Source organism: Dama dama, chromosome 25 (assembly GCF_033118175.1).
Source record: "Dama dama isolate Ldn47 chromosome 25, ASM3311817v1, whole genome shotgun sequence".
Classification (NCBI taxonomy): Eukaryota; Metazoa; Chordata; class Mammalia; order Artiodactyla; family Cervidae; genus Dama; species Dama dama.
Window position 1 is genome coordinate 62,172,986 of NC_083705.1, and position 27,233 is coordinate 62,200,218.

At 43.9% G+C, this 27,233-nt stretch overlaps 1 protein-coding gene across 4 annotated transcripts in view; it reads left to right on the forward strand.

The window, feature by feature from the left end:
- MYO10 (myosin X) overlaps nucleotides 1–27,233 on the forward strand; it is a 256,726-nt gene that overhangs the window by 162,872 nt on the left and 66,621 nt on the right. For all 4 annotated transcript variants that reach the window (XM_061129313.1, XM_061129312.1, XM_061129311.1 and 1 more), the window contains 3 exons: nucleotides 47–129; nucleotides 2,734–2,842; nucleotides 5,366–5,446. In XM_061129313.1, the coding sequence (XP_060985296.1) occupies nucleotides 47–129; nucleotides 2,734–2,842; nucleotides 5,366–5,446 (273 nt within the window). The remainder of the gene's footprint in view (nucleotides 1–46; nucleotides 130–2,733; nucleotides 2,843–5,365; nucleotides 5,447–27,233) is intronic.

Genomic DNA, 27,233 nt, shown 5'->3' on the forward strand with positions numbered 1-27,233 from the left:
TTCTTTTGATCAGTTCTTCCTTTTCTCGTTTGTTGTTGCAAACCAGGTTCAGTATGACGTGCGGGGCATCTTGGAGAAGAACAGGGATACCTTCAGGGACGATCTTCTCAACCTTCTGAGAGAAAGCCGGTGCGTCGATCTCTTCCCTGCGATGTCAGATTGATGTTTGTGCAGATGTTTTTAATTCACAAACATAAAAAAATTAATATGGGGGCAACTTGATGTGGTGTGTTCTTCCCTGGGCAATATTTGATCAATAAAGTGACCTGAGAGATACATAAATGGCCCTAGTGGTAGTGACTACCATTTAATGAGGTGGCATTGGAACAGCAAATCCCTGAGTTAGATACTTTTATTCATCCTGTTATGCTAGTGAGGAGATTAAGCGTGGCATGGTTAAGTGACTTGCCCAGGATTCTTCAACTAGATTTGATCTGTTTTGCTTGGTTCAAGAATCTAAGATTTTAACCAGCAGGACCTAGTTTCTTCACAGCAAGCTTAGAGCTATGCGTTAAATTGATGTCAGCCTCGGGTCTTGTAGGACCTTATGTCTGTAGTTAGTGTAAGAGTTATCAAGAGAAATAAACAAGTATTCAGCTAAAATTACCCATTCATTTATTCATTCATGAATTATAAATTCACACCTTTAAATCAGTAGTTAAGAAAAATATGCTGAAAGGTTTTGATGATGAATTTATTTGTTTGAATATTTTAAACCAGGAGGCTTCCTGCTTTTAGGAGGCTTTGTGAGAGAGAAAGAGGGGAAAACAGCCCTTAAAGTCATCAATATGTGTCTTAGATCCAGTGTGAATTTCTAACACAAATTTTCAATATCCAAGGAAGGAAAGTAGCACCATCACTAAAAAGCTGTAATACTTTTAGAAATGAAAGCCCCAGGTGGCCACCCTGTCGCTTAAATAGCTGTGAACCGGGGTGAAGAGAACCCATCTTAAGTGTCAGCTTAGAAGCCCAGGGGGGAAGTGGTTGGTCTTTCAATTTGCCTTAACCCTCCTCTATGAAGATTCCCTAATTACAACCTTGTAGACTATTTTTATTTTTAGGTGTGTTCTCAGACCAGTAAAAATGGTGATGTTTGAACCATAGCAGATTACCTTTCTCTCAAAGCAGATTTAAATCGATCCATTTAAGTAAAAACGGGGTCTTGAGGTTAAGTGGAACATTTGGTTATGAGAAGGGCCAAGGCCTGGAGGCCAGCAAGATGGCCTTCCACTGGATGCCGCTATCATAACGTTAAGTGGAATTGGAGGCAAGAGCGTTGTTTCAGCCCAGGTTTCTCTCTGCTGATGGAGGGGCTTGGTGTCTTTGCCTCTCTGCTCCCTTTTGCCTTTGGCATCTGTGACATTTTGTAGTCCATCTCTTCAGTCACATCCAACTCTTTGCAACCCCATGAACTGTAGCCCACCAGGCTCCTCTGTCCATGAGATTTCCCAGGCAAGAATACTGAACTGGGTTGCCGTTTCTTCGTCCAGTGGGACATTTTAATGGAACACAAAGCTTTTCTCCAAAGCGCTCAAAGTACAGAGAACTTCCAAAAGTGAGAATGAAACATCACCCTAGGATAAAAGTGAGAAAGAGTTGAACAGAATGAGAAGTGATGAGGGAAGCACTGGCGTTATCCCCTTGAGGGGTGTGAAAGCCAGACTGTTTCTCTCCTGGTTCTCAGCAAAGCCATTGCCCCCTACAGCCCTGACCCTTGGTTTTTATAGCCCAGAACATCTTCCATTCAAGGAAGATCAAAAAGGTCCTGAGGATTTTCCCTAGTGGCGCAGTGGATAAGAATCCGCCTGCCAGTGCTAGAGACGCGGATTCCATCCCTGTCTGGAAAGATTCCACCTGCCTTGGAACAGTTGAGCCCTGCTCTAGAACCCTCGAGCCACAGCTGCTGAAGCTTGCATGCTCTAGAGCCAACAAACCGCAACTACTGACCTTGAGTGCTGCAACTACTGAAGCCCATGTGCCCCAGAGCTTGTGGTCCACAAGAGAACGCACCGCAATGAGGAGCCCACACGCAGTAGAGAAAAGACCTCACGGCAGCAAAGACCTAGTGCAGCCAAAAAATATATATATATACAGCTCCTGAGAAGCCTTTCACTTTGTTAGTAGTGGTGATAGATTTTGTATAACTTTTTAACAATAGTAACAGTGATCATCAACATTTAGGATGAGCCAGGCGTCATGCTCAGCCTTTTGCCTCCATTTCCTCGTTTCATCCTTACCCCAGCTTCCTAGGATACATCCTAAAATAACTCCCATTTCCAGTTGAGAAAACAGGCTTGGAGAGAGACCAGCATCATGTCCGAGTCACACAACTAAGAAGAGGGGACAGCAGGACTGAACCCAAGTCGGCCTCACTCCAGCCTAGTGCCCTTCCACCTGCTAACTGGCTGCATCTTTGACACGCTGAGTTGCACAAGACAAACGCTTCCCTTCCACTGGGCTGCAGAGCTCAACTCCAGAGTGGCTGGTCACCTGGGTTATTTTCACCCATCCTCTTCTCCCCGGCTAGACTCCAGCGCTCCGAAGCATCCACATCTGCTTTCAGTGCCTAAAGCTCTTGGGCGGTGGTGGGTGTGAAATCTTGGAACGCTTTCTTAGCTCTTGCAAGCCTTGGTGTGTTATTTTCAGTGGGAACATGCATTATAATTACAGTGATTGAGCACCTAATAATTGGGTGTGCGCCCCTCATGGCCCTCCTGCTCTCTGCTCACACAGATTCGACTTCATCTACGACCTCTTCGAACACGTTTCCAGCCGCAATAACCAGGATACCTTGAAATGCGGAAGCAAACACCGGCGGCCCACCGTCAGCTCGCAGTTCAAGGTTAGTCTCTGCTGCTGGCCCGGATGGAGCCATCTTTATTGTGACTTTAAGAACTGAAAATCAGAATGAGTATCTATGAGATCTCTGAAAGGGTTTACTTCTTTTCTATCATCCTTTTAAGGGTTACTTGTTTTCTATCATCCTTTTAAAATGGGACTTTTGGAAGAAAAATATACTTTTGTTCCCTGAGCCAGACCAAAAAAAGAAAAGTTTCTTTTGTCTTATTAAAGATAAATAACTACTTAGTCTAAGTTTATGAAATAGTCATTCTTCTTAAGGACTGTTTGGTTATTTGGGATTGCTCTGATTTGTATTTAAAGGCTCAGATGCATATAAAGTATATTTCTTCCTGTGTCTGGATTTTTAAAAAATTTTCCTCAATAGATTTACAGTATCATAACTAGGAAGAGTAACCAAGGGCATGGTTAAATAAGATCAGTGTCAGTTACCTTGTCCAGATGTCCAGAATTCAGGGACAATAAGGAACGTTCTTTTGGCATCATAACTATGTAAGCCTTTTAGAGAGTTTAGAGGCAGAGCACAAGAAGGCCATTTCTTTAATTGAATTGTCCTGTTTTACCCCCAAATCCTTACATGAGGGGGAATGGAGGCACATCAGTCATCAGACCTTTATTAAATTTGCCCTCTGGGAGGCTCTCTTTCATGTAGCTACTCAGTTGGATGCTGTGGGGTTGGGGGGTGCTGTGTGAGGTTTGTTTTTCTATGTGTTTGGGGATCAGTTTGACCCACAGTCCCATTGCTGACAGTCCTGGCAGGTGTGAGCCTGATAGGATGTAATTTAATAACAGCTTAATAATCACAGCTGCCATTTATTATATACTCTTATGTTACAATCATGGGGGCTAATCCCTTTATATATGCTATCTTGTTCACAGTATGTATTATTGTCCCCATTTTACAGATGAAGAGGCTGAGGTTTAGAGAAATGGAGGCTTGCTCAGTCCCTCTGAGGACTGAAGCTAGGATCTGAATGGAACTTGAGTCTATCTGACTCTAAACCCTAGGCTCTTATTCTTCCATTGGGGTTGTTAGGTCATCTTTTGCTAAGTCAGTGTTGCCTGGAGTTGTCTTGGAAGACTTTGCAGATGTTGCGGACTTAAATTGGACTAAGAATCAGGCAATGGAAGAGAATGGGCAGAGCTTCTAGGTAAAGACAAAGGCAGAAGGCAGGATCCCAAATCAGGAATGAGTCTTGTTTCCAGAGGACTGGACTCCTTGTATGATGATAAATGGGTACCAGAGTATGAGGGGCCATGAATTCCAGGACATTCCATCATCTGTGAGAAATCCTAAGGCTTTCTGAGCACAGAAGTAACTAGTCAATGTAGCAGACAACCCAGCTTATTCAACAGCAAAATTATAAGAAGAGAGAAACAGACAAATAGAGACTGAGGGAACACCAGTGTATTAAAATAGACTGAAGAGACATATCAGCCAACTGCACTACATGGACCTAATTATTTGCATTCTGATTTCAAAGGATAAACCATTTAAACATTATGAAATTTGAGACAGTTGAGTATTTAAAAATGAATCTTGAACTCATACCTTTTCATCTTGATAGTGAGGAATTTGTGTTAATTCTTTTCAGGAATGATATTGTGGTTACCTCTGTATGTTTTAAAGTATTTAACCTTTGGTAATACATACTGAAGCATTAAAGGATGAAATAGCACAGTGTCTGGGGTTTGCTTTTCTACTAGAAGTGGATGTGGTGTGTACAGGGCAGGGATCAGATGAGATGAGATTAGCCAGGAGTTGAAGCTGATGACAGGCCCTCCTTACATGCTCTGTCTGCTTTGGTAAATGTTAAAAATTCTTCACAATCAAAAAAAAAATTTTTAAAGAAAAGACAGCAGTATTACAGGAGATTGATCTGCCTGGTGAAGAAAGATCGTGGTTCAAAGACCAGGGAGATACTTGTGGAAGCTGTCATTTCAGAAATAGTTAATTAGGAGAAACAATTCCAAAGGAGAGTTGATACTTCTCAGGTTTTCCGTATAAACATTGAAATATCCCAGGGTATTATTTATTTATTTTGCTGGTTAACAGAATAGTATTTTTTAATGGTACTATAGCAAAGAAGTAATAAATGTTTGCATATGTGGAATAATTTCTATGATAATTATAATATTTCTATGATAATTTTATTAGAATGACATGATTAAAAATCAAAGGGGCTTCCCTGGTGGCTCAGATGGTAAAGTATCTCCCTGCAATGCAGGAAACCCAAGTTTGATCCCTGGGTCAATAAGATCTCCTGGAGAAGGGACTAGCTCCCCACTCCAGTATATATCAAAGAAGTAACAAATGAGTTTTGCATATGTGAAATAGTTTCTATGACAACTATAATACTTTTATTAGAGGGACATGATTAAAAATAAAATCACTATTCCTCAGGTTTGTTTTCTTTTTCTTGTTTCTGATGAGTGCCTAGGGTGCTGAGAAGTTTAAAGGCATACAAAGAGACTAAATCAACATATACGTTTTTCTTCCTCATAGGACTCCCTGCATTCCTTAATGGCAACGCTAAGCGCCTCTAATCCTTTCTTTGTTCGCTGTATCAAGCCAAACATGCAGAAGGTAAGATTTAGGACAGTTGTCCCTGAGACTGTCTTATTTAAGGCCACTGCCTTCTGGCGTGGCTACTTGCTGATTTGGTTTCTCCAGAGTTCTTTCATTATAGATGGTTGGAAATGGATGTGACATTATTATAACACTCAGTGGGAAAAAACCCCTTTGTCTTTTGGACCTATTTGCTTTTGAATGATGCCATTACACTTTAGACAAATCTGATTTAAAAGGAAACAATGCAAAACCTTCGCATTTTTTCTTTAGCATTGCTTTCAGATTCTTGGGCAAGCTCCAGAATGTGGTATATACCTTTTGGAAGAAATGATTGGTGTGTTTTTTGTTTCGGTAGATTTCTTTTTCATTTTTTTTTTTTCTTTTGCTTTATTGTTAAACATGACCAAGACTCTGTATTCTATGTAGTAAATAATGGATTTCAGGGACTTTAGTTAGTTGTAACTAATTAGAGGACTCCTGTCATCAAAAGTTTTAGTGTCTCGGCTCTCGGTTTTAGCTTTTTAATGCCATGTCCTAATCAGAAACAGTGTGAGTTTTATACAGAGAATCTATTTGAAGAAAGAAAATTTGTTGCTGTTCAGTCCCTAAGTTGTGCCCGACTCTAGGACCCCATGGACTGCAGCACGCCAGGTTCCCCTGTCCTTCATTGTCTCCGGAATTTGCTCAAATTCATGTCCATTGAGTTGGTGATACTATCTAACCATCTCATCCTCTGCCACCCCCGTCTCCTTTTGTCTTCAATTAAGGAAATTTAGTGTTAGGTGAAAACAGCTGCTCTTTCTAAGGCTAAATGGATAACTTGCTGTTAAAGAATTGACATGATCTTGATTTGGCAAACATCTGCTCTTAGTTAGCCCTGTGAAGAAAGGAAATCCCCCAAGAAAATAATAATGTCAAGGCCCCTCATGGGCAAGAACTAGATGCCATCCTCATAAGGACTCAGATAAGGAATCTGACCTCAACTGTTTCCCACGAGACTTGTCTTATGCTCCCTAATGCTGCTGTCCGCAACTTTGCTGGCACGGATCTTTTATCTTGTTTTCCAGTTATCTCTGACTTAATACTACAGTGATTTCTCCTTTAGAGTTTAAGGTGTTTTTTATAAGAACCACAATTCTGAATTCTGTCTTCTAGGAAGCCAAAACTCAACAAGGGGAGATTATAATCTGTTCGGTTTGTTACTCTGAGGTGTGATGGGGAGAATTTGTCATTTGTGTGGCCTAAAGTGACTGAGACTGTGGTTCTGTAGACCTGTGATGACTTACGATCTGTCAGGTCTGGCAGTTGAGATAGTAGCTCATCTTTTCATTTTTCAAATTTTTAATAAAATGTTTTAGGTTATCACAAAATAACAGCAGCTTAACAATACATAGGTGTTTTTTTTGGACATAATATTGAAAGTTAATAGCTAAAACATAGCTGTGTTGCATGAAGGACCTTTTGTATAGCCCAGGGAAGTCTGCTCAATATTCTGTAATAATCTAAATGGGAAAAGAATTTGAGAAAGAGTAGATACATGTCTAACTGACTCACTTTGCTGTGCATCTGAACCTAATGCAGCATTGCTAATCAACTATGCTCAACATAAAAGTTACACGTAACCGTGTCCCGTGTCAGCCGGTTTATATCCCCTCGCTGGGCTTTATAAAACAGCTTCCCTTGTGGCTCAGCTGGTAAAGAAATCTGCTTGCAGTGTGGGAGACCTGGGTTCAATCCCTGGGTTGGGAAGATACCCTGGAGAAGGGAAAGGCTACCCACTCCAGTATTCTGGCCTGGAGAACTCCATGGTCTGTATAGTCCATGGGGTCACAAAGAGTCAGACACGACTGAATGACTTTCACTTTCACACTATGTAAAACCCTAATGGGCAGATGGATAGAAGGGCTTTGCATTTGGGTCTATACTCACAGGAGCTGTTAACCTCTGCCAGTGTTTCTTTCCTCTTTTTACAGCAAGGATAACAATAATACCATAATTTGGTTTTTTATGTATCTTTTAAAAAATAGTTGTTTGCTGTTCGTCTTAGTTGCAGCTCACAGGGTCTTCACTGAGGCATGCAGACTCTTAGTTATGACACTTGTGCAGGGATCCAGTTCCCCAACCGGGGACTGAACCCAGGCCCCCTGCTCTGGGAGCACAGAGTCTTACCCACTGGACTACCAGTGAAGTCCCAATAATACCATAATTTGAACATGCATCTTTGTCCCAAATTTAAGGCCATGGCTATTGAGATACAGTGTACAGCTTTTTTGGCAAACCAAAAAAATAATTTAATTGGAACTTTTTCTCTCTTCTTAGTGGTGTAGTAATTGTGCAGTTTTACAGCTGTTGGCATCTTAGGTTCAATAAAATGAGGGGGCCGGCCTTGCCAGGCCATATTTATAAGGATAGAAATGTTAAAAACCTGGTCCTCCATGGTTTTGTTGTCCTTCTTGGATGGCACGGAGTTAGTTTTTTTTTCTTTAAGTTGTAATCACTTTTGAAATTAGGCCTGCTTGAAAACACTTAATTCAGAATGTTGAAGCAACTGCCTCTTTTTGATGTTTATTTTTCCTTACTGGGATTTGGTTGTGTCTAATTGCTTTAGTGTTTGCATTAAAAAAATTTTAAAAATGAGCCAATCCAGCTTCCGGTTCTATTTCTCTTGGCTCACAGCCCTTCCTACCTCCTGACCAATGGCAGGCACTAGTTAATAACCCACCAGGAGATGGACTGTCAAAGACTTTGAAAACACATCCCAGTACCATTTTAAAGGCACCCAGCGAGTCAGACAGGAGAACTGCCTTGTTTGAGGCCTAAGATGTAGGTGTGATACCAAGTGTGAAGGGGCTAATCAGACTCTGGGAATGGTAAATTATGACTCGCTTAGCATTTGTTTGGCTCCATTGGAAATATTGGAGTGTTCCTGGTGATGATATAGGAAATGTATGTAAACAACCCTCATTTGTAGTTTCTTATGACTTTTGTCCAAAGATGCTTCCAGAAATGTCACAGGGAAAATCTTGCTTGTCTTTGCCCAGACGTCGGGAGTGTGTATTTCCAGGCTTCATCCCATACCTTTCTCAAGTCAGACATTGATCAGGAGGCCTTGGGAGGATGTATTATTTTTGGCCATATCACTGGCATGAGGGATCTTCGTTCCCTGACCGGGGGTGGCACCTGTGCCCCCTGCAGTGGAAGCGTGGAGCGCTAACCACTGGACCACCAGAGAAGTCCTGGGGATGTATTTGAATGTGTGTATATGGAGGTGCTTTGTGCATCATTCAGAAACATAGATCATGGGTTTTAGCAGCTTCTAGAGATTCCTTTTGGCAATTCTGTGACCCCAAGGGGGATGAGAACAATGGCTGTAAAGTCTGTGGCCTCAGGAAAAGTGGGGGAGCTGCCTGATGCTTTTAGGGACCTGTGCAGCACATCTGAGGCTCCCGTGCTGGCCCAGCGAGCGTGCACGCCCGGCTCGTGTGCCCCAGGCCTGTGTTATAGGCTGCGTCCTCTCCTTGGCAAGAGTGTGACACTCAGGATGGAGACTTGGCCTGAAGCGTCTAGAAACCCTCTTTTGGGAATGTTTTGGATTTTCATTATTGAAGATTTTTATGTTTTGCTTTGAAAAGCTGGTGTAAAAAAGTCCTGTGTGTCTGTGCTCAGTCGTGTCCACCTCCTTGCAACTCCATGGACTGTAGCCCTCCAGGCTTCTCTGTCCATGGGATTTCCCAGGCAAGAATGCTGGAGTGGGTTGCATTTCCTCCTCCAGGGAATCTTTTGGACCCAGGGATCGAACCTGCGTCACCTGCGTTGCAAGCAGATTCTTTACCACTGAGCCACCTGGGAAGCCCACATGTTTTGCTTTGAAAAGCTGGTGTAAGTGGGGAGAATATAACTGACATGCTGAAGCAGTTCTGTCAGTTCAGCTATATGTGGGCTTTTTTTGTGAACAATTTGGAGCGAACCTTGGGTATTGTATAGAAGGCACTTCACTAGCATCTCTGGGAAGTCCTCCTGGCACTAAGTTATGAAGAAAATAAAGGCACACCTCTTGGTAGAGGGCTGGTCTGCAGCCAGTTCTTTGCCTCAGAAGACACTGGAGGGCATTCCTCCTGTCAGCTTAGAATCTTCAGTTTACGGAGGGCAGGCTTCTCCATCAGACGGTTTCCAATTGGTGATGTGACCATGTAGCTTTTTCCTATTGTGATTTGCTTGTTGTTGTTCAGTTGCTCAGTCATGTCTGACTCTTTACGACCCCATGGACTGCAGTTCACCAGGCCTCCCTGTCCATCACCAACTCCCAGAGCTTACTCAAACTCATGTCCGTTGAGTCAGTGATGCCATCCAACCATCTCATCCTCTGTCATCCCCTTCTCCTGCCCTCAATCTTTCCCAGCATCAGGGTATTTTCCAATGAGTCAGTTCTGTATTGGAGTTTCAGCTTCAGCATCAGTCCTTCCAATGAATATTCAGGACTGATCTCCTTTAGGATGGACTGGTTGGATCTCCTTGCAGTCCAAGAGACTCTCAAGAGTCTTCTGCAACACCACAGTTCAAAAGCATCAATTCTTCAGTGCTCAACTTTCTTTATAGTCCAACTCTCACATCCATACCTGACTACTGGAAAAACCTTGGCTTTGACTACAGACCTTTGTGATTTGCCTAGGCAGTAGTAGTTTCTGGCCAGATATGTCCAGACCAGCCCCAGCAGATATCGGTACCAGAGAAACTCTGCTTTGCCTCCTCAGAATTTCTCCCCAAGGGTGCCCTGTGTCCTGTGGCCTCTGCCTTCTCTCCTTGCCTATTGTTTCAACAAATAACTTTTATTCAGAAAAGTCTGTTATTAACATTCCTCAGTTCAGAATTAAAGAAGGGAACAGACGGATAAATATCAGGAGAGCCTTCCCGGGTGTGAGAACTGGTTCTCTGCACTTCCCAGCCCCGAGTGCAAGCCCCACTTGCTACAGGAGCGGCAGGACGTGTTCTCACCTGGGGAATTCACAGGACGGTGGAGCCTGGTGGGCTACAGTCCATGGGGTCACAGAGTCAGATGCCGTGAGCAACTCACTCACTCACTCATTCAGAAAATAGCCCTGGGGTAGAGAAACCAAAGCCTAAAAAGAAATGTAAAGGATCTGGCTGGCTTTCCTCAGTCTTCCTTCTGTCTTTGAATGAGGAGATCTTGGGTTCTAGGCAGAAGCATCTTTGATTCCTGCAGGGTCATCTTTAAGTTTTAACCCCGCATAACCATATCCTCAAAGATTCTATCAGGTCTGCTCTAAAAAGGCAGGACATGAGTCAGCTGACTGGCCCGGGGGGCCTCTGAGGGGAAGCTTTTAGCAGAGGTGGCTCTGTGAAGTCAGGTTTTTCTAAGGGATGAGGGGTGTCCACACCAAGGGGAGCCCTGGACCAGGCGTCCCAGGAGGGAAGCCCTGAGGTCTGTGAGTTGGACGCAGCCATATGTGGTGGAAAATGGAACTTCCAGTAGGACAGTGAAGCTGGACACACAGGGCCGGCCTGGCTGTGGTGGCCTTGTCTTAAAGCACCGTCTCCAGGCTCCGTGATAGGAGGACGGTCCAACCGTCTCACACTGAAGTCATCTTTGAGAGACTTCAGGGGAGGCCAGTTTTTTCCCTTCACTGAGTCCTGCTGACCTGTGTCCTCTCTTCATGCGGCCGCTGTTGACATCTGCCCAGGTCCCTCTTTAAGACAACACTCAGGACCACACACGAACTGAGAGAGCCATGTTGGCGTTATGGAAACCGGAGCCTTTTGTTTCCAGAGGCATCGTGATTTGATGAATGGCTTCATGAATCCGGCACATTTAATCCTAGGGATTCGTGTTTGTGTGGTCCCCAGGAGCGCTGCCTGCTATGTTTTTCCTTAGGTTTTTTGTTTGTTTTAACAGAGTCCACATATTAGAAAATTCTGATATTATTATAGTGCATTTCCTACTTTGACTTTTTTGTCCTGTCTTACTCTTTCTAAATCTTTTCCCCTCTCATTTTACTCATCTTGTTTCTCACAAGCCTTTCTGAGTTTATTCCAGTGACCCTTTACATTTATTTATTTTTTTTATTTATTTATTTTAATTGGAGGCTAATTACTTTACAGTATTGTAGTGGTTTTTGCCATACATTCACATGAATCAGCCATGGGTGTCCATGTGTCCCCATCCTGAACCCCGCTCCCACCTCCCTCCCCATCCCATCCCTCTGGGTCATCCCAGTGCACCAGCCCTGAGCGCCCTGTCTCATGCATCCAACCTGGACTGGTGATCTGTTACATTTCTTTTTAGGCTTAGGTTTCTCTACCCCAGCGCGGTTTTCTGAGTGAGTGAGTGAGTGAATTGCTCAGTCGTGTCCGATTCTGGCTACAGGCTACAGTCCATGGAATTAATTCTCCAGGCAAGAATACTGGAGTGGGTAGTCATTCCTTTCTTCAGGTAATCCTCCTGACCCAGGGATCGAACCCAGGTCTCCTGCATTGCGGGCAGATTCTTTACCATCTGAGCCACCAGGGAAGCCCTAGCTGGCTTATTTTCTGAACAAGGTATTCCATAAATACAGAAGATCTTGACCATGTACCACTTTGCTGGTTTGCGTCTTCCATCTTTGTGCCCTGCTGGGTAGCCCAGTCCACATCCAGGCCCTCAGGTGTGCTCAGTAAATGTTAAATCGAATTGCTCATTAAAGGACACCATGATGATGTTCATGGTGTATACTTCACTTTGCCAGAGATAGACTTATGCCCTGTCTTTAATCCTTACTGCTGTAGGTTCTATTCTAGTTTATTTCTGGTCTGTTTTTTGCTGGATCATCTTTGATTTGTGTAGTCAGAAGTGACCCTGGGGATACACCAGTAGGTCAGTATTAGAGTGATGTCCTTACTGTGATCCAGCCTTTCTGTGCTAATATGCTGTCTTTCTCTCTCCTAGATAACCCCTTCTCACATGCAATGTCCCCCCACACCCCCCGCCTAGGGTTTGGAGCCCTTTGGAAAGAGCCAAGCTCAGCGCTGGAGACTCATTCACAAATACTGAGAGTTGAGCTTGCTGCTTCATACGCAGACACTCAAATCTCTAAGTGGTATTCCCCTAGGGAATATGTTCTCTGCCAGGATTTGGCAAGGAGGTTTGGGTGTGCAAACCTGTTGGATAACAAGGGTTGAACCTGAAAGGTTAAACACTGTATTTTAATATTTTGATCGAACTTTCTAGAATTTGGACTTCACTTGTGCCTCGGCTGGTGAAAAATCTGTCTGCAGTGCGGGAGACCTGGGTTTGATCCCTGGGTCTGGAAGATCCCCTGGAAAAGGGAAAGGCTACCCACTCCAGTATTCTGGCCTGGAGAATTCCATGGACTATAGTCCACGGGGCTGCAAAGAGTTGGACACGACTGAGAGACTTTCACTTTTCACTTTCCAGAATTATACATCATCCAGTTCAAACATTATCTATTATCATATTTTATTGAATCAAAGATTCCCGTGGTTGTAAAGGCACCACTATTTATACATCACCCTGAAAGCAGAAGCTGTTCCTAAGCCACTTAGCCCGAGCACCATGCTGTTCTGTCTCCAGGCACTTGCTTTTTGCTTTGCAAGAAGTATGAAATGGGGGTCGTCGTCCACCACAGATCCTTGCTTTGCTGGTAAGAGTTACACCTTGTCGCTCCGTTTCCAGGCCTTTCTGCAGATAAAATGACTTTCCGTTTCTTTGATGACTCTAAAGAGGAATATTTAGGCTACATTTAAAGGCCAGCTAGACGCAGTGCAAGTAGTTCCAATAGTGCCTGTGATTTTCAAAGAGAGTGAAAAGCTGTGGTGAAATCCATGCACATGTGGGTATGGGATTGCATCATGATGGCTGTTCGGATGTCAGCAAGCCGTGGACACATTCAGGCGAAGGGAGAAGGGAACATGTTTGCATAAAGAATTGATGAAATATGATCTGTTTATCCCCTTTAAATGAGACACCAAAGGATCTGCCTACCTCTTCATAAACTAATCCTCAGGAACAGATAATTTACTCTCTGTTTACACCTAAAGGGACCCTGTTGTTGCCTTTTCTTTCTTTTTATGCCCTTACTATTTATGGGAAAGGTCTTCATTCCTACTGAATGAAATCTGCACTTCTTTATCTTCCGTTTGCTGATTTTTATCCAGTCACTTGAGATGAAAGTAAAATGGCAAATATTTATTCGTATGAGTATGTCAAATATTTTAAGCTCTGAATAAGTATACGCTTTTCCTGGTCTAGTAACCAGACACCTGCAAGAAATGTCATCTTAGAATTTTCAGTTGCACGTCCGTACATCAAACTGCGGTATCTCTAGGCTCTTTGGGGACAGCTGGGTTTGATGGAGCTTCGCCTTATTCCTCACTCTGCCTGTCTCTTTCACACCCTTGCTTTTCCTGTTCTTTTCAGTGCAGCTGTTTTCCCACGGCTGCGCTCACCACTGCCCCACACGTCCCCAGCTGCCCTCTGCGTGCCCCCGGGTCACCCTGGAACCTGGGTGACTGGGTCATGCATTGAGGCGCCGCACCAAGGGCACAGGTGGCTCTGCTCCACTGCTGCTGAGACACGGGGTGCAAGGTGCCCTGGGTCTGGGGAGTTCGAAACCCCGAGGCCCCACCCCTGTGGGAAGGCAATTGCGCAGCTGCCCAGGGGCAAGGCCCCTACAGCACTGGAGTGAAATTGATACAAGTCAAAGGTGTGTGTGCCCGGGTGTCCGTCCAGCCTCTTATCACCACGCAGTCATGTGGCCTTGGGGTTGTTGCCTATTCTCCCAAGTGTGCGTAGTGAGCCCGCCAGGCTCCTCTGTCCATGGGATCCTCCAGGCAAGAATACTGGAGCGGGTTGCCATTCCCTTCTCCAGGAGATCTTCCTGACCCAGGGATCAAACCCGGGTCTCCCACTTTGCAGGCAGATTCTTGACTGAGCCAGCAGGGAAGCCTCACTTGCCAGAGCAGCTGTGGGTATAAAACGAGGTGACAGGGGCGTGAAAGAGCGCCACTTCTGTGTGTGAAACAGTCTATCGTTGCGTTTCATGTGTGGGGTGAAAAACAGGCTCCCTTCAGCCTCACAAGTTTAACCCCCAGTTAAAGCTGAATCAGGGAAAATCTCAGACTACGTCCAGACCTCCTCCTTTGTGAGTTTAGTTTTAAATAGAATACATTTGGAAGTTTGTTGTAATTAGCTTCTTAATCTTTTCTTTTTATTTCCGTTTAGCCTTTGACATGGTTATGGATGAACATTTTAATTTTTTTTTTTTTTTTAAAGGAACACATTTGAGTCAGTTGTAGCGAGATGGATGAATCTAGAGCCTCTGATACAGAGTGAAGTAAATTAGAAAGAGAAAAACAAATATCGTATATTAACCCAAATATATGGAATCAAGGAAAATGGCACTGATGAACCTATTCGCAGGGCAAGAATAGAGACACAGACATAGAGAACAGGTTTTTGGACACAGCTGGGGAAGGAGAGGGTGGGAGGAGCTGAGAGAGTAACATTGAAACATATGCATATACATTATCATATGTAAAATAGACAGCTGATAGGAAATTGCTGTTTAACATAGGGAGCTCAATGGGGTGCTCTGTGACAGCCTAGGGGGTGGGTTGGGGAGGTTGGGGGGAGGTCCAAGAGGGCGGGGACATATATCTACCTGTGGCTGATTGATGCAGAAGCCAACAGAGTATTGTAAGGCAGTTATCCTCCAGTTGAAACTTGGGGCTTCCCTGGTGGCTCAGACAATAAAGAATCTGCCTGCAATGCTGGAGACCTGGGTTTGGTCCCTGGCTCAGAAAGATCCCTTGGAGAAGCCAGTGGCAACCTACTCCAGTATTCTTGCCTGGATAATCCCATGGATGGAGGAGCCTGTGGACTCTGGGATCACAGAGTTGGACATGACTGAGCACCAGCCTCCTCCAATTAAAAATAAATAAGAATGAATAAACCTTATTTTTTAGAATATTTTAAAATTTACAGAAAATTTGAGCACAAAGAGTTCCCATATTACTCTCCCCTCCAACACACAGACACACACACACACAATTTCCCCTGTTAGGCACCTCTTATGTTAATGTACATTTGTTACCATTAGTGAACCAATATTGATCCATTATTATTAAAATCAAAAATTATCATTCAAGTTCACTGTATTGTAGATTCTTTTGAGTTTTGACAAAGGCATACCATGGTGATGTGTCAAAATATGAAATATTCATCATCTGTTTACAACCTGGTGAGCATTTTTTCAAGTGGTATTTTATAAGAATAGGATAGTTTTGATTGATGAAGATTGAGAATGAAGTTTCTGTGGTTCACAGTCTGATTGATAACGGCTTTATAGTTGTTGAGTCACTCAGTCATATCCAACTCTTCTGCTACCCCATGGACTGTAGCCCCCCCAGGTTCCTCTCTCCATAGGATTCTCCAGGCAAGAATACTTGGGTGGGTTGCCATTTCCTTCTCCAGGGGATCTCCTGACCCAGGGATCGAACCCACGTCTCCTGCATTGCAGGCGGGTTCTTTACCACTGAGCCACTGCTTTATTGAAGAGAGACTAAATGAAAAAACGGATACACTGAGAGAGCAACGGGGAACCCGGGAGCCAGGATTTTTTTTAGACCTGTCTGGATTATCAGCCTGACTCCGCCCTACATCCACTTAGTCTTGCAGACTTCTGAGGTGATGCTTTCTCTGCATCCACACTGGACAAAGCCCTCTTGGCACACGGTAACCTTCCAGAACTCTTCCTGTCTTTCTGATTGCGACTCCTGTCGCCTCTTCTCCTGGAACCAGAGCACTCATCGCCTGCATCTCTGATTTTTGAGAACATCACCTACACACAATCTAAAAAAAGACAGCTCTACCTTTTCAGGAAAGTTTAGTAGAGGAAGGCTTAAAGCTACCATTCTTCTCCCTAAACAAAACAATCCCACTAAACCCCTCAGTGGTCACTTGAATCCTGTTTACTGAGTTGTCATGGCAACCATTCAGGAGCCAAATGCAAAGACCAGGATAAATAGCCATAAATGAAGCGGGGCTCAAGGGAGGGCTGCTTTTCTCAGGGTGGAGTTTCCAAGGTCACCACTAAATTGCAGCGTTTTGTCCTGGGACATTTTTTTTTTCTTTTTAATATTAGTCATCTTTGAAAAGTCAGACTCTTTGGACCTTCCTAATGTCTCCGCACACGTGTTGGCGCGTAGAAGGTGATTCGTTTGCTTCTGCGGTCTGAAGTGTCCTGGGCAGTCTCTCTCCCGCCCCAGCCTCGCCAGGCTGGACTTCTTTCAGTAAAATCAGGAATTGAACAAGCAGGGCCCAAGACACCACATAAAAGACTGGGAACAGCAGCGAGCTGAAGAAAGCCCGTTTTTGTGTTTTTTTGTGGGCTCAGATGCTTGCAGCCCAGACTGCTAAAGATGCAGCCGTTTACAGTGGACAAAAGCTGAAGGGGGCAAGAGACCCAAGGTAGGGGTTTTTCTGTTTATCTGCAGGGTTTAAAAGTTTCACGACGATCGCAGTACGGAAATTTTTGTATGGAGGAATTTTTCAAGCCTGAGGAAGACAGGTTTTTTTTGCTGTTTTCCTCAGGCTTTCCTGAGCAGCAGACCTGTTTAGTTTCTAAACAGATGGGTAAGTGCTGATTTTGATTGTTTCTGCAAGTCTGAACTACTGTTGCTCTGTAAAAACAAAAGACGTAACCACGTGGATAAGGCATTGGTGATGCCATGTATTTTGTTTATGAAATTCATCTTTTATAGGAAAAAAAATCATTTGTTTTATTGGGTCGGCTCTGGGAAATGGTGAAGGGAGGGTTTCTTTTGTTTGAATTTTTGATGTCAAAGAAGTTCCCTTTGGAAGAGTATATGCTATATAGTTCCGTGGCTTTTTCTTGCCCTGTGGTTTATACCGACCTTCAAAGAAATGGGCACAAGAAGCAGCATCTTTCAAAGTTGGGTTATAAACTGGTTGGTACACAAGGATGGAACTGGGAGAAGTTACGGGAACTGAATGGTCATTTGTTGAACATCCTGTACTTGTTTCCTGCAAGCGTGAACTTGCTGATATTTTGCAATCTGCCTGGAGAAACCTGGTGAGACCCATTTTGTTGAGATCCTCTTGTTCCTCGGAGTAGAAGTCCCTAAAGATTTGAAGAACATAATAAAAGAGCGTCTGAAATGCTAATCTCTGCCTCTTCTGCCACTTGAATGTGTTTAGCTGATTTCTATTCAGTTGCTAAAAGTGCCCTTTAAGAGAATAAGTGTTTTAAATGTGAAGGTGGGCTTTCATATTAAATTGACTTACATTTAAAAGAAATGAATAATAATGTGGCTGACTGCCGCTTGGCCAAATCTGCCTTCACGGAAATAAATTCCTAGTGCCAAGTGAAAGCTGAATGTTAGAACGTTTTATTTTTAACCGTGAGTTTTTTCCAATCTTGTGTGTTAGTTGCTAAGTTGTATCCGACTCTGTGACCCTGTGGACTGTGGCATGGGAGTCTTTCCTGTCCATGGAGTTTTCCAGGGCAAGAATACTGGAGTGGGTTGCCATTCACTTCTCCAGGAGATCTTCCTGACCCAGAGTTTGAACCCGGGTCTCCGGCATTGCAGACAGATTCTTTACCATTTGAGTGACCACAGGGGAAATTAATTTGACATAAAACTGAGAACCATCATAAGGGAAAGATGAAGTGCCACATATTTCTGGCTTTTTCATTGTGTTGGACTTGTGGGTTTTCTCACCTGACTTTCTGTGCTTCCATATATGGAACCCCAGTTCCAGAATCCTGTTGTTTGCAGTGAGAGAATATACTCACTGTTGGATGAATAATATTTCACTCTCTGTGAAGAGGACCATGGCATGGTGAAGAGCATGTTGGCAAAGGCACTCCAGCCCACCTGCTTACTTCCCACCTGGAAGGTGCCATCTGCCATAACAGGATACATGTCTCCCCTGTTCCCACCATGCCAGAGAGCCATGCCACTTCCCTGCAGTCCTCCAGTGGTGCATTTTTATTTTGGTTGGTCTTGATGAACTTCTTAATAGCATGCAATTAGAATAGCAGCTCAATTCAATGCTTGAGCCCATCCCAGTCCCAGACTGCCTGTCAGTCATAGGCAGACTGATTGTGTGTCTGTGTGTGTTCTAGCCTAAGTGACTCTGCATTAATAGTTTCACAAGTAGCCCCCTTAATGTGTGATTTCTGTTAGTGAGTTTGTTGTAACGCTCACCGCTGCTCACCCAGCATCTGGATGAAGGATCCCAAAAGCTGTGTTTCTCCTCAGCTACCTTGGAGCAAAGGGTCCAGGTTTTGGAGCCCAGAGGGTGGGAGCTGGGGGCTGATTGCAGTGTGGTGCCTGGGCTCAGAGTCTGATGTCCCTGGGTTTGCTCACAGCCTTGGAGAAAGCTCTGTCTGCCACCTTCTGTCCTCAGCCCTTCGCTGTGCTGGCCTTTGACCCTGGGGAGTTTCCTGTTTTCCTTCCTCAGGCCAGTTCTTTCCCTGATACTCAAAAATACTACTGCCATGAAGAGTAACTATAATAAAAACATTATCACAGGAGTCACTAGGGTTTTCTTCCACCCTTCTCCAATACAAAGGCCATCCTTATTGATTATAAAATATTTGGAAACAATGCAGAATCCAGAAAAAAAAAAACCTCTTTATGTTTACCTATAATTTTACTACCAAGAGACAATCCTGCTTACACTTTGTTGTATGCATAGTTTTTTCTTTAAACTGGGATCACAGTTACATTTTTTTAAACCAATATATTCTTATTGAAGTATGGTTGATTTGCAATGTTGTGCTAATTTCTGTTATACACTAAAGTGATTGTTACATATATATATTCCTTTTTAAAAAGTATTCTTCTCCATTATTATCACAGGGTATTGAATATAGTTCCCTGTGCTATACACATACAGTAGGATCTTGTTGTTTATCCGTTTTCTGTGTAAACATTTACATATCCTAACCCCAGCCTCCCATTCATGACCTCCCTTAACCCCCTCCCCCTCAGCAAACACCAGTCTGTTCTCTGTGTCCATGGGTCTGTTTCTGTTGTGGAGATGGGTTCATCTGTGTCATATTTTTGATTGCACATGTAAGTGATATCACACGGCATTTGTCTTTCTGTTCACTTTCGTGTGATAATCTCTGGCTGCTTCCATGTTGCTGCAGATGGCGTTATTTCATTCTTTTTTATGGCTGAGTAGTATTCCATTGTATACATACGTGCCACATCTTTATCTGTTCACCTGTCGACATGTAGGTTGTTTCTGTGTCTCGGCTATTGTGACTAGTGCTGCTATGATCATAGGGGGTGCATAAATGTTTTTGAATTATAGTCTTGTCTTGATATGGTGGCTTAGATGGTAAAGAATCTGCCCCGCAGTGTGGGAGACCCAGGTTTGATCCCTGAGTTGGGAACATCCCCTGGAGAAGGAAACTGCAACCTACTCCAGTGTTCTTGCCTGGAAAATCCCATGAATGGAGGAGCCTGGCAGGCTAGTCCATGGGGTCGCAAAGAGTTGGACATCACTGAGTGATTTCACTTTGTCTGGATATATACCCAGGATTGGAATTACTAGATCATATTATAGTTCTATTTTTAGTAACTTACTTTTTTTGTTACTATATCTTAAAACATTCCTGTGCTTTTTTTTCCCACGACTATGTAATTATCAGTGGTGGTGCTTTAAGTCAAATTTCTATTGTTGGATTATTTCCTTTATTTCTTGTAAACAGTGCTGCTTACTATATTATCCACATGTGTGTAAATACTTGTGCTCATTTAAGACTGTTCCTTAAGGTAAATTCTCAGAAGTTTATTTGCTAAAATGAGGGTATGCACATTGTTAGGCTGTTGATGTATACACACGTGGACAACATGCCCTTCATTAAGGCCAACAACCAGAAAAGTTTTGTAGTGTATAATTATGGATTTAGAACTTTAATATGTAAAGAGCCCTCACCAATTAATAAGAAAATAGTAAACATTTTAGCAGAAAAATGAGTAAAACACATGAGCAAGAAATTTGCAAAAGTTTTAATACAAATGGGAAATAACCTGACAACCTCAATAGTATCATCAGAGAAGTAAAACATAAAATAGTGAGATAATCTTGCCGATGTGAAGATTGGATGAATTTTTGGTTTTCTGTTATCAGTAACACGTCCCAGAGACTGTGACTATTTGAGAAAACTCGCATTCGTGTACTTTGATGCTGGAAGTTTAAATTGTTGCAGGCTTTCTGAAGAACAGCCTCACCTTGTCTTCTTGATTTAACTTTTTCTTGCTTCTCCTGAGACCATAGTCCATCATTTTCTCTGTTGGGCTGTAAAGAGTTCCTTCTCCTTGGAGCCCATCTCCTGACTGACACTTTGGATCTCAGGTGACCTCAGCCTGCAATGGCTTGGAGCAGGGCTTGGGTTCCAGCCAGAGATTGAGGTCAGGTTGCGGCAGTGAAAGCACCATATCCTACCCACTAGGCCAGTGGTCAGTGAGAAGGGCCCTGGCCCTTTGGCTTTGCAGAAAAAAGTTCCCACAAAGATGGAAAGTAGTGAAGTGGTAAAGTGTTTATTAAAAGGACAAAAGTACAGTACATATGGATAGACACACAGACTCAGAGAGAGAGTCACTGAGTCCCACCCTCGTGGCAATTTGAATTATTCTCATGGGGCATTTCTTCCAGGTTTCCTTTGGCCAGTCATTTTGATTTGCCTGATTCACAGCCCATGTTTGATATCTCGGGATTCTCCCATGTGTGCATGGGTATCTTTTAGCCAAGGTGGATTCTACTGAAAAGCCTGTGGGTAGCTTAACATCACTCCCCTTTGACCTCCAAGGAGGCTTTCTGGGCATGTGTGGTCAGGGAGGTCTCCTGACTTCGAAATTGAGAAATTTGTGATTTGGACGGGACCCAGCTACCTCTCTTAATTGTCCTCCTATTCTCATCTTGGAGTTTCATTCACAGGGAATGAATTCCCTGTCACTTTACCCTGGGGGGTCCCTGGGGGTCCCATAAGTGTTAGTCGCTCAGTCGTGTCTGATTCTTTGTGACCTCAAGGACTGTAGCCCTCCAGGCTCCTCTGTCCACAGGAATTCCCAGAGAAGAAAACTGGAGTGGATAACCATTCCATTTTCCAGGGTATCTTCCCGACCCTGGGGTTGAATCCGGGTCTCCTGCATTGCAGGTGCATTCTTTACCATCTGAGCCACCAAGGAAGACATACACCTCCAGTATTTAAATATACATATTTATTTATGTAAAAGAAAAGGAGGAGGTAGGAATGAATAGGAGCTTGACTTGAGCAGCCTTCTTTTCACTGCTGAAATAGTTCTGAAAAGAGTTCATGCCCATTTTCTTATTTCCGAGGTTCTGCCATCCAGGCTGCCTCTGCCTCTGTCTTGCTGAAAGCTTGCAGGTACAGTTTTTCCCTGCCCTGCCCTCCTAATCCCTACCTCCCGCCCCCGTGGCATCACCAGCCACCCCCTCCTTCCTGGCACTTCTCTGACCAAGCCTCTCCCTATCCCGCTCTTAACTGGTTCCCTGGGTGTGGGCTTGGCCAAGGGCCTGCCCTCACCTCCTCACCTGTGCTGTTCCCATAGGAACACTCACTCCTGTCCTGCTCTCAGCCCAGGTGAGTACCTTTCCCTTGTGTTTTTCCAGCCCCAAACCTCCCTCTAAGCTTTGGCCTCCTAGTCCAGCTTTGTAACCTACTTTTTTCCCCCTGAGTTGTGCTTCAAACTTGAAAGGTGTCCATAATTGAATTTCACATCCTTTTCCTTCCACCTCCTTGTTTAAATATTTTTTAATTTATCAGTTTGGGGCAGAGTGTCTCAACCTTGACACTGTTGACCCAGTTCTTTGCTGGTCATTGGCGGGGGGGCGGGGGGTACCAATGCATCTTATAAGGACTTGTAACAACAGCCCTACCTTCTGCGCGTAGATGCCAGTACCAAACCACTCTCCCCCAAGTGTCCCCCAGAGGGCAGAATTACCCCTGACTGAAAGTTACTGGGTTGAGATATCAATGCTGATTATCTCTTGGGCTTTATCCTTATTTTTCCATTGCTCTTGGTAAAAGGAAAAAGAAAATGACATCCACAGTTTAATTTTTATTATAACACGTGTTAGGACTTTGGACCTTGTTTTAACTGTTGCATTTATGGTGAAAAGAGTATCCTTTCACATTTTTCACAGGTATTGAGTCATTAAGTGAAACGTATATTAATTACTGTTTTCTTTCCTCGTAAGTAGTACTAGAAAATTTTAAATTTGGGGGGAGGTGTGGAGCACCCTGAATATCCGTGTGCCCTGAAGGATTACGTAATTGCCCTGTGCTATCCGCTTGCTCAGATGAATGGCTGTCCTAGTTTCAGCCACTGTGAAAGGATAAAACAGCCCATTAAAGTGCGCCAGATGCTTCGTTTGCCAGTATTTCACTTAAAAGGGGATACTGTTCAGCTTTCGAATTCTGTGATAGACTCAGAGTTTGCCTTTATGAAATGACAGTGTCCCTGTTAAAAATGCGGTGAAAATTTCACCAGTGAACAAGTGTTTCAGATACTGTTTAGCGATGCTTTTGTAAAAAGTCTCTTTAGAAACCAGAAGATGAAGTTTGAATATGCACAAGAAGTTTGAGTTCCTGCAATTTCAGCCTTCATGCTTTAGGCACAGGACAGAGGCTTGAATATGAAATCTTTCAGGCATCCCTTGATGTTGCTTTCAACAGAACAGTTTAAATAAGGTGGTAACACATATGAGTAATTATTGTTGTTCGGTCGCTTAGTAGTGTCAGATTCTTTGTGATCCCATGGACTGCAGCACACCAGGCTTCCCTGTCCTCCACCATCTCCCAGAGTCTGCTCAAACTCGTGTCCGTTGGGTCGATGATGCCATATAAGTAGAGGATGGTTTAAATAAGGTTGTTAGACTACAGAAGTAGAGGACTGAGGCCAATTGTGCTGAGCCAGTGAAACCAACCCCAAATGTAAAGAATCTTTAATATGTTGATTGTGGCTTGAGAAATTACAGAAGGGAAATTAGCCTGGCTTGGCTTCTTTTTCTTTCTCTTTTCCTTTTGTTGATTTTGGTATTAACTCTGAAACGTTGGCCTTCTTGTTTGATTCCATGCCTTCATTACATCAATTCCACTGAAGCGTGGCGTGTTCAGTTTACACTGAACTGCGGGTGCACACAGAGGCGCCCCGGAGAGCCTTCTGCTTGGAGGTGCCTTGCAGATTAGGAAAATGAGTCCTGAGTGGAGGTGGAAGGGCAGGTCGGACCTGGTGGTGATATCACATGATTTGGGTTTCTAGGGCTCAGACCCAGCCCGTTAGCGCTGGGGTCTGGGATCAGATGCACGAAACACTGCAAACCTCAGTGCCCCCGACCAGCTTTGGACCAGCGATGGTCTGTCACCTCGTTGCATGAGCACGTGGTCCACCCCTGCTCAGGAACGCTGGATGTGTTTGCAGCTGTGCTGGGCCATTTCCCGGTTCACACAGGCTTGGGGCTCTGCCAGTGTTGACTGAGTTAAAGCCTTTCCCTTCTCATGCCTGATCAAAAAAAAAAAAAAAAAAAAACAAGAAATGAACTACAATACAATCGCCACTTGTTCTGTATTACTCACCTTGCCTGCCCAGAGCACATCCACTCTCCCTGTTACAACATGTTGGCATGAAGTATTGAAACAGTTGAGAAAGCGGTTTGGGAATATTCGAAGGGCCTTTAGCAACTGGCGAGGGTGTGCAGGCTTTTCTGTTCTTGGTTCTGCTTTGAGCCTAAAACCTGGATTGCACTCTGCTGGGTGCCGCGCAGACGGTAAACTGCAGAGCTGAGAGCCGGTGTAGGGAAAGATGAATAGACTAGCTGACGTATCGTCACTTCTTATTCAGTCGCTTGGTCGTGTCCGGCTCCTTGCGACCCCATAGTTTTCAAAGTACAGATCTTTCACTTCCTTGGTTGCACGTATTCCTAACCATTTTATTGTTTTTGATGGTCCTGTGAATGGGATGGAGCTTGTTCACTCGCTCAGTCGAGTTTGCTCAAATGCCTGTCCATTGAGTTGGTGATGCCATCTGACTATCTCATCCTCTGTCGCCGCCTTCTCCTCCTGATGTGTGGGCACAGATGAAGCAATACTCTTTGGTTGACTGTTAACTGTATTTGAGGGATTGGGTGCAAAAGTACAGGAAGAAATGAACTGATAAATAGGTTGTCTCTAAATCTTTCAGCTAATAAATCATGTTCTGGCCTCAGATATAGTTGATGAGGCTAAATCGTGGATGCGGGAAAAGGTGAAACCAGAACCAGGAGGACTTTTGAGAACGTTCACCAGTGTACGATGTGTCTCTCCCCCACACTGGTCTCACCTGGCCTAGTCCCATGGTTTTGTGGCCTGAATTGCAATAGTTAACCTCTAATTCAAACCGAATCCCAGCCTGCCCAGTGACTCTATAGCTGTCATTAACCTGGCCTGTTTTTCTACACATTCTAGGACTAATGGCATAAGGTTTTATGATTCTCAGGGGACAAGTTGATTGCATTTCTGTTTGTTAGTGAATAAGGCAGCCTCACCTTCAGATACTCTATAGTACACAGACTGATAAAACTGGTTAATCTTTCAACAGGTCTAGATTAAAATGATCAGCAAAGATGTATTAGAAACCATGGTGGACAGAGTGAAGTCTCATAGGAAATGCTGGACTCCCTGCCTTTCACCAGCCATGTGACACTGGTATAGCCACTTGAGTTGCCTCCTTGATGGTATGAGGACAGAAGTCACCCATTTTTAAGGTGGTTGCAAGGTTAACTGTGATTATGTCTGTTGGCTCAGACTCTGGCACATGCTGGCCACCACTGGTCATGGTGGTAGATAAATAATAGCAATCATACTTGTCTCTCTGCAAAGAGGCAACATCTGTGTGTTGGTGGGGCCCTTCCACACTGACTGTGGCTGTCCCAGCATGAAGAGGCTTTTGTTTCCTCTTGAACTTGTTCGCCACTTACTTAACTTGGGACCACATCCTCAGATAGAATTTATGAAGGACATAACACCCACGTGGGGGTAGATGTATGGAAAAGTAAATTCATGGAAAAAGTATTACCAGAACCCTGAAAACTATGCTTTAAATCTAAGAATGGGAAACATCAGTTCAGTCGCTCAGTTGTGTTTGACTCTTTGGAACCCCATGAATCGCAGCACGCCAGGCCTCTCTGTCCATCACTAACTCCCGGAGTTTACTCAAACTCATGTCCATTGAGTCGGTGATGCCATCCAACCATCTCATACTCTGTTGTCCCCTTCTCCTCCTGCCCTCAATCTTTCCCAGCATCAGGGTCTTTTCAAATGAGTCAGTTCTTCACATCAGGTGGCCTAAATATTGGAGTTTGAGCTTCAACTTCAGTCCTTCCAATGAATATTCAGGACTGATCTCCTTTAGGATGGACTGGTTGGATCTTCTTGTAGTCCCAGGGACTCTCAAGAGTCTCCTCCATCACCACAGGTCTAAAGCATCAATTCTTCAGTGCTTAGCTTTCTTTGTAGTCCAACTCTCAAATCCATACATGACTACTGGAAAAACCATAACCTTGACTAGATGGACCTTTGTTGGCAAAGTAATGTCTCTGCTTTTTAATATGCTGTCTAGGTTGGTCATAACTTTTCTTCCACGGAGTAAGTGTCATTTAATTTCATGGCTGCACTCATCATCTGCAGTGATTTTGGAGCCCAGAAAAATAAAGTCTGTCACTGTTTTCACTGTTTCCCCATCTATTTGCCATGAAGAGAATGGGACTGGATGCCATGATCTTAGTTTTTTGAATGTTGAGCTTTAAGCCAACTTTTTCACTCTCTTCTTTCACTTTCATCAAGAGGCTCTTTGGTTCTTCTTCACTTTCTGCCATAAGGGTGGTGTCATCTGCATATCTGAGGTTATTGATGTTTCTCCCGGCAATCTTGATTCCAACTTGTGCTTCCTCCAGCCCAGCGTTTCTCATGATGTACTCTGCATATAAGTTAAATAAGCAGGGTGACAATATACAGTCTTGACATACTCCTTTCCCTATTTGGAGCCAGTCTGTTGTTCCATGTCCAGTTCTAACTGTTGCTTCCTGACCTGCATACAGATTTCTCAGGAGGCAGGTCAGGTGGTCTGGTATTCCCATCTCTTTCAGAATTTTCCACCGTTTATTGTGAACCATACAGTCAAAGGCTTTGGCTTAGTCAATAAAGCAGAACTAGATGTTTTTCTGGAAGTCTCTTGCTTTTTCAATGATCGAGCGAATGTTGGCAATTTGATCTCTGGTGCCTCTGGCTTTTCTAAAACCACCTTGAACATCTGGAAGTTCATGGTTCACATACTGTTGAAGATTGGCTTAGGGAATTCTGAGCATTACTTTGCTAGTGTGTGAATGGGAAACATGGTGAGTGTTAATAAGTAAATTGGATCACTAAGGGAAGTGCGTCAAGGTGGCCAAGTGGTTAAGGCGATGGACTACTCATCCACTGTGCTCTGCATGCATGGGTGCAAGTCCCATCCTTGTCAGATAATGGCTTTTGGGCTTCTCTGGTGGCACAGATGGTGAAGAATCTGCTTGCAAAGCAGGAGACCTGGATTCAACCCCTGGGTGGGGAAGATCCCCTGGAGAAGAAAATGGCAACCCACTCCAGTATTCTTGCCTGGAGAATCCCATGGACGGAGGACCCTGGTGGGATATAGTCCATGGGGTCACAAAGAGTTGGACACAGCTGAGGGACTAACACTTCCAGGGGAAGTG